Source organism: Pagrus major, chromosome 22 (assembly GCF_040436345.1).
Source record: "Pagrus major chromosome 22, Pma_NU_1.0".
Lineage (NCBI taxonomy): Eukaryota > Metazoa > Chordata > Actinopteri > Spariformes > Sparidae > Pagrus > Pagrus major.
Genome location: NC_133236.1, coordinates 25,354,203 through 25,362,227, shown reverse-complemented (window position 1 = coordinate 25,362,227; position 8,025 = coordinate 25,354,203). Strand labels below are relative to the sequence as shown.

The following is an 8,025-nucleotide window of genomic DNA, read 5'->3' as shown; positions in this document are numbered from 1 at the left end:
GCCAAGCTGTCTCCTTTCTGTCTGAGCGCTGATTCGAATCCTGGACAGCTAAAAAAAAATAATAAGTGTGTGATTTATTCCTTCCTGTTGTCCCTATAAGGCTGGAGCAAAACACAGCACCTCAAAAGGCTCTGATGTTCCTGTGCTGGGGCCTCTGAAAGAAGAGAAATTAAAGTCTGACAGAACGGAGCCACACTGTTGTCAAAATAACAAGACACATTCACTCACTCACACACGCACACACTGCAGCAATTTCCAAAGAAGTGCATCTGACCTTTTGTTCATTTTACTTTCAAAAGAAACAACAAAAAGCGGTTGAAGCAAACTTTCTTTGCCATAATTAGTGTGGATTGGAACGTCTGGGCGCAACTAGGAGACGAGTTCCAGGCTGGAGATCTTAAAATGTTAGCGAGGTTGGTTGTGCATTGAGTTAGGGCACCTGGGAAGTGCATTGTGGACTCAGCCGCTTGCTTCTGCAAGCAGCGTGAGGTTACACAGGTGTAAAAAGTAGATCATCTAAATGAACTGAAAGCAAACACAAGAATAAAATATAATCTGCTAAGAATACTTGTCTATTTTTTCCTTTTTTATCAAGAGATAAAACACACACGCACACACACACACACCATACTCAAACAGGAATCCAGCATATGTAACATTTCACGTCCGGTTTGACGCCAAGCGTAGACCAGAACCGGGCCGAGACTGCTGTGTGACACCTGTTGGCGGGCAGATCACTGCAGTTGCTTAGACTGAGTGGCACTTGCAATGAGGAGCAGTAGATGATGGAACAAAGGAGCGAACTCAGACGGCTAGGACGTGTTTGCCCGCACCTTCACTGGCGAGGAGTCTCTCTGTGGCGACTCCATTTTCTCCTTTTTTGGGAATTTCGCAGCAGCTGGCAGTGCATTTGGGGGGGGAAAAACCCCTCACCCATACTGTCGGGGGAAATTTAGTGAAGGACAATGAAGCGAAAAAAAAGGTGGCAGATCCACCGGGTGGGCAAAATTTGAGGTGCTAATGGAGTGATTTGTTTTCTCTGCACCAACATGCTTACACCGAACGCAGGGAGGGGCTCGGAGGGGTTCGCCTCAGACTGGGTTAATCAACACACGCACTCTTCACGCTTTTTTCCCCCCGCACTCACATTAAAATAAATGCATGCATATCTTTACAGGCTTCAGTCCTGGAGGCTGAGGCAGGTGATGGAAGCAGCAGCAGGGAGCGGCTGCGCCCCAAATGGACAGGATGGGGAAGGAAAACACACAACAGTACGCGTTATTCCACTCACACGAAACACATTCACTGGCACACATGCTCACAAAAACAGGGCAAAAAAAAAAAAAAGAAAAGAAAAAACATGAGGCGGTACAAACACACACTCGTACTATAGCTCTTCCATCAACCGTCCAACTTACAAGGTTAAAAAAGAAACACAAAAATAAACTCCACAAATATTTTCTTCCCAGTCTGTGTTTACCGCCCTGCTTCCTGTTTTACTGCTGTCGTCTTGTTAAGTCTGTGTTCTGCAGGAGGATTTGGTGTGGTGCCACGTCCTCTGGGGGTTTTTTCGGACGCACGTCCTCGCATGAGCTGCCTCATGCCTCACGTCGCGGTCGATGCGGCATCCAAGCTTGAAGGTCAAAAAAAGGTCACCTAGTCCCCAGTCGAGGTCATCCCAGAGACCACCCTCGCTCGCCGCCCCTCCTCGTCACAGACAGTGTCAGGGGCCCCTTCATGAGAACATGAGGTGGGATGTCAGTCCGGTTCTGCCTAAACATCAGTTGTTCAGAGGTCAAGGACAAAAAGAGGGTGTGTCTGCGTGTCTATGCATACCTATGTGCATACTCCCGTGTGTGTGTGTGTGTGTGTGTGTGTGTGTGTGTGTGTGTGTGTATTCGAGTGAAATGACCAGGGCAGAGCTGAGGCTGTCAAGCTGATAGTGTACGAGGTGAACAGCACCCGCTGTCCCGTCCTCCCCCGTCCCCCTCTTCTTTCCTCTAGCGGAGCCACAGTTTGAGCCGCAGCGCGTCCACTCCGTTCAGGTAGTATCTGAACAGCCGCTTGTCTCTGACAAAACCCAAGTTCTCGTACAGCTTCAGGGCTGATTTGTTGGTGATTTCCGTCTCCAATACAACCTGAGGGAGAACACACGGCCATGTCAGTACGATGTTACATACGTGAGCGGATGACTGGTTCTTACAAGGTTTACTACTGTCTCAGAGCCTGTGGACTGTTTGTGGGCGTTAACAGGAGTGTCAGCCTATTAATGGAAAGTGGAACATTATTAGAAATGAGTCATTTGCTATCATGGGATCAATGTCAATGTAATCTCTGCTTGTTTAGTGCGATTTATGAAATGCTACGCAGTAAAAGAGTTTGCCTAAGTAAACAAAACACACTCAACCCCACAGCTATTAAACCGGTCCTAGTTTCATGTTGTGTCTTGTTAGCTAGAAAACTAGTTATAGCTACCTCCCAGAGTCAGCTTGGTTTAGTGCAGAAGCATAAAACATATGCAAAGCCAGCATTTAGCCTGAAGGCACATGAGATCATTGAGTGTAGTTCAGCTGTTGGTGGTCGAGAATAGCTTCAATGAGTAAGCTAGCTGCTAACTACACCAAAATATCTCATGTTCTATTTCTACGTGCCTTAAATAAACACATACTGACTGTATAAAAAGACAGTTTTGAGGTGGTTCAAATATACATTTGTGTCAGACAAACAGTTAGCTGTTTCCCACTGCTACAGTAGGCAAACTGTGTCATAGAGCAGATATGTTGACTGGATGTAGTAGGAGGAGCACGGTACAAAGCAAATTATGAATAATTAAAAGCCATGACAGTATGACAGCGTGACAGCATGTACAGTATGAGTTCAGCCAACACTTATTTTATCATTTACACCTGTGCTTTTCCTACTGTTACATATATTAAACATACAATATCAACATTTATATTCTAAATAAAACACCGGAAGACAAGAAGTAAGGAGTATTCCTGTGCACACAAACAACATACAGTGAAATTATTCATCCACATTGGATTTTTCCCCCAGATTTTGTTAACCAGTGGATTAAACGTTTACTCTACACTGATCAACAGAAAGGCTCTTTAATAAAAGGGGAAGAAACCCTCAAACATATTGATTTAAATTAAGTTATAAACAAGTATATCTGTAGGTCGATATTTAGTGGACACAAGAGAACAAATGGCAGTGTAAAACATTTCATAAGATCCACTGTGAGTCTGTGTTGAAACATACCATCCAAGGGGGGTTCAGGGAGTATTTTACATAAACATTGTGCTCTTTGTTAAGGAACATTTCCCAATGTGTACACAAGTTAGTTCTCATTTCCCAGCAACTATTAGTCTTCGTACATTTCACTAGAATTTTGAAATCAAGCATCATTTAGACATGCTGGACCTTTAGTGACATACTTTCAGCCACAGTTATGTTATTATGTTGTAATGCAGTTGCAAGAAGGTGGTGGTTTAGCAATATTTCTTGTTTGTGGAGGTCTGACATTTAAACCCGCAGGTCCGATTTTCCATAACCTTCAAGTACTTGCCACATGAATTCATAAAATGCTGGTTAAGTCTATCAGTGTAGTACACCAGAATTAATAAATCTGTTTTTTGTGGTGATGGCGGTGGGTTTTTACGATAACCAGCAATAAGCTGATGGGGGGAGCGTCGGAGTAGGCTACAGAAAAAAAGGGGTACGGTGGAGCCAATGGCGTCAATAAGCATGTTAGTCTTGCATAGCCTGGCTTCACTCCACAGCGCTCTGTCAGTGTTGGAGAAAGGTCTGGCTGCACCGATTCTTTTTCTGGTGTAGAGTGTAAAAAATGCTCTGGCTTATTGTATTTCTTTACCAATCTCAATCGTCTTGGGCTGAGCTAAAACCGGGATGCAGCGACTCTGCCCCTGCTTGCCAAATAGTGTCAGAGGGGACTTGTTTTACAGATGGGGAGGCGAGCCCTGGCATTGAAATGGCTTATTTCCCGCAATACAAGGGTAAAAGCAGTTAGAGCAGGTTGTGCAGCTTGGAGGAAGCTTTTGTTAAACATAGCGAAGGGGATTTTGGTAACGGTAACACGCAGATAGCAGGAGGAAGATGGGAATAGCGCCCAATGACAGGCTTTATACCGACAGCCTACAACAGGTGAGTTACACTATAAGCATGCAGACAGTGATTGTGTAGTTACTTTCACGGCCAGAATATTAGGTGCAGGTTTAAATTGTAGTGTCGAGAAATTAAACACTTTCAACCAACTAAATTTTGTAGTCCAGGATATTAAAATTAAATAAGAAGTCTTTAAACTCTTACAGTATGCTTTGAAAACATAGTAAGCAGTAATGTGGAGTTATGCATCTTAGGCTGGTTAAGAAGCCTGAAAAAAACTACTGCTACCAGTCGGGCTGCACTATTAATCAAAAATATTATCGAAATCGCAATATGTGCAAAATCTGAATCACAAGAAGCAGCATTTTTTTAATAAAAAGGTCAAATGTGTGCATTTGCATCATAATGAAATGCTGCAGTAGTGCAAGGATGCCGTGGCCTAAAGATCTTTGTTCTCCAGATGTAAGAAAACGTGTTTGTTTGGTACAGACCTCAACAAATGCCCCTTCATCATGATTTGAATAGTTGTTTTTTGGTGAAAATGAAAATTGTGATGCAAAAATGATTATTCCTACTAATCTGCAATCGTTTTATCTTGCAAAATAATAGCAATGTGATTTTTTTTACAAGCTCTTGCAGCCCTTAGTTTCAGCATGCTTTCTTAGCTTGCAGAACCTAGGTTATGTTTTTCTGAATTGAAAAATGCCTGCTGATACAAAAGCACCACAGCTGAAAAAAATGCAGCTTGCAACACAGTGTCAGTGTTTGCAGGAGCTCGATTGATTGATTGATGAAAAAAAAAAGGAATGTACTGGGTAGCCTCGTCTGCACACAATCACACCAACAGAAGAATTATTGCTGTGGTGAATCACGGTCTCAGTCAACAAAGATGTTGGAGAAAGGTTCGTACTGAATCTCATTTCCACCTCAAACATCTGGAGGTTACAAAATATTTTGAAATCTGCTGTGTGTATTGTGTGTGCAGCTATTCAGCAAGAAGCAGAGTGAGCGAAATAGTTTGCCGCAGAGGATGGTGGATACTGAAAGGTTCAGAGTAGCTGACAATCAAACCAAGGTTACCAGCAAACTAAGATACGTGAAGGACAGGGGAAGAAAAGAAAAGTGGGCCTTGAAACACTAGCAGCGTTTTCTTTTTCTTTTTGGTTCAGTCTCTCACCGAGGCTTTGATATCGGGCCAACACCGAACTAAAACAAAAGCACCAAACACGCACAAAAGGTTTGTTTTCAATCGTTTTCAAATATGTTGTCATTTTATGTGTTAACTTTATTTTCCAGGGATTTTTCGGTTTCTTTTTCCTTGACAGTAACAATCTGGTTTGGTAAATCCAAGACTGTCCTCTCGTCTACTGCCTACGTTAACATTGTGAGCGAACACGCTGGCACACAGCATGCGAATGTGTGCCAATGTCAGGCATAAAGCCCGCTCATGTTGGCACAAACAAACACATAAGTGCGTTTCAAGCTTGGCTCAAAAACTTAAGATCATTTTACATGATTCTCTGCATGTATTAAAACATGGTTTACAAAAGTGTGAATTGATTGATCGCCCTTCGGTGTCTTACCTCGTCACAGTCACCCTCCACCATAGCATAGATGGCCTTCTTCACAAGATTAGTACCTGAAACAAGAGTTTAAGTCAGTGACAGCACGCAAATACACAAACCGGCAGCTTTTAAAGAAAATAACTATTGCTTTTTTCTGTTTTTCTGGCTCAACGGCTGATAGTATAAGAAATGCAAGAGGTGTACAATGTCACAGTGTTACACATCAAGTCAGGAGTGCATAACTTATCTAAATGTTGCATTTGCATAAAGAGATTTGGTTGTCAAAGAAAGCACAAAACATGCCGTTGCACCACTCGGCTCCACATTATGAAAGGACAGACTTTTTGTTGATTCTGTACGGGACATGAGGAGTCTTGATCTCACCGATGCTTTTCCTTCTGTGTTTCGAGTCCACGGCCAGCATGGCAATGTAGCCACGACGAAACATCTTCTTGTGCATGTCAAGCTTACAAACTATGGCTCCGACACACTCCTGCTCCACCATGGCCTGTGACAGACACACACACACACACACACACATTTGTTAGGGGTCTATTGGGTGGTTGCTGAAAGCCTTGCATCAGTTCCTGTACAGTTGCCGTCATCCTGCCGGTTCTGCAGGCCCTCTGAGCCGACCTCTGACCTTTATTTCACCGCACTTCCTCTTATGTCACATGCGGCCTTCCAGAAAAACTGGAACTGGAAGTTTACAACCTTGGAGGCTCCAAGGATAAACAATGAAAGGACGATGTTTTTCAAAGTAGGAAACCCTAACTGGACACCGTGGGTGCATGAGGAAACGCCTACTTAAAGCACATTGCTCTCGAAAGGCTTTAAAACATTGCTTGCCCTTAGATTCCTGTACACAAGATCCACACATCAGTGATGAACTAAACAGGATACTGTCATGTCAGTTCAGCTTGTCTCACCTGGACAGACTGATATCCATAAAATGCAAACTCCAAACCAATGTGCCACTAGTGAGGGCAATTTACATGTGTGTGTTTAAGCTGTGCATGTGTGTTTATCAGTGCTATGTTTAGCTGCCTTTGAGGCACACTGACAGGTGAGCATGCAGTCACACCCAGCCCCAATAATGGCATGCTGCCTCAGGTAAAGGCCAAAGGGGCTGACACTTTGTTCTCCTTCATACTGAGACGGTTTCAGGGGTTGTACTCACCAGAAAGCAGAGCTGCGGCCAGTTGTGGATGAAGTACCTGTACGTGTAAATTGAATAAGGCTCAGACAAGTCCTTGGTGATCAGTCTCATGATCCACGGCATCTGCAGCTCGGACTCGTAGCGGACGTATCGGATGCCGTGGCTGTCTTCCTCCGCTCGGCCGGGCGAGCAGCTCAGGTCGAGCCGGGCCAGCTCCGCGGAGGGCGGGTCAGCGGGGCCGTCCCCTCCGCCGGGCCCGGCACCGTCCAGGGGCTCGACGCTCGGCGGTCTCGGCGGCTCCGTGTGGTCAAACTCCTCTTTCCCTTCGTCCCCGGGGTGTCCGCGGGCCGCCTCAGTCCTCGTGAAACCCGGCATCCCGTTCATGCTATTGTTAACCAGGGGAGAGCGGCGGCCGTTTTTGGAGAAGGGGCTGTGGCCTTCGTGTTGGCAATGCTCACTATTGTTTCTAGCGGGTTGTTCCTCATTGCTGCCGCTGCTGCTGCTGCTGCTGCTGTCACAGTTGTCCACGGACGGTCTTGGATTGTCAGGCCGGTTTCCTGCGTGCTGGTGGCTGTCGGCGTCCTCCGAGGGGCTGACCAAGCCGTTTAGCTGCTGCTGCTCTCGGGCTTGCATTTTGAGGTGCAGCGCTGCCGGGCTAGCTCGAGCTAGCATGTTTTTCTGCTTATTCTTGACCGACGTATTGACTTCGCTCACCGGCTGCGACTTCTTCCCCGTGTCGGCAGGCACGCAGCCCTCCCTGTGGCAGGCCGGCTCTCCGTCTCCCCCCGCCGGCTCCCCGCTCCCAGCCCCGGGGAAAGGAGGACTTTCAGCCGGGGATGCGGGCAGTGCGCTACTAGGCCCAGGCGGCACTGTGGCCATCCCACCGCATTAAGGTGGAGATTCACGCTTGGAAAACGTCGAACACAATCTCATCCACAAGGCGAAGGGGATATACAATCAATATACAAGTTAGTTTACCGAATATTACATAAATCCGAGGGGTTTTGAGGCGATAGCGTATCCGCTGGCGACGCTTGTCGCTGCTCTCTCCTCGATTTCCCAGCTGCCGCAAAGTGCTGTCGCAGCAAACGCCATTGCAACAGCAGACGGGAACGTTTTACGACAGTGGTGTAACGCATGACAGATGCAGGGTTTTTCAGACACCAGAGCCAA

General features: G+C 45.8%; 1 protein-coding gene across 1 annotated transcript; it reads right to left on the bottom strand.

The window, feature by feature from the left end:
• Window positions 1–592: 592 nt before the first annotated feature.
• Window positions 593–7,817, bottom strand: naa30 (N-alpha-acetyltransferase 30, NatC catalytic subunit). The gene is made up of 4 exons (XM_073493296.1): window positions 6,874–7,817; window positions 6,078–6,201; window positions 5,712–5,767; window positions 593–2,138 (listed from the first exon to the last, which is right to left on the bottom strand). Exons 1-4 carry the CDS (start codon window positions 7,729–7,731, stop codon window positions 2,001–2,003), a joined length of 1,176 nt encoding a protein of 391 aa, XP_073349397.1. The 5' UTR covers window positions 7,732–7,817; the 3' UTR covers window positions 593–2,000.
• Between the last annotated feature and the right edge of the window lie 208 nt (window positions 7,818–8,025).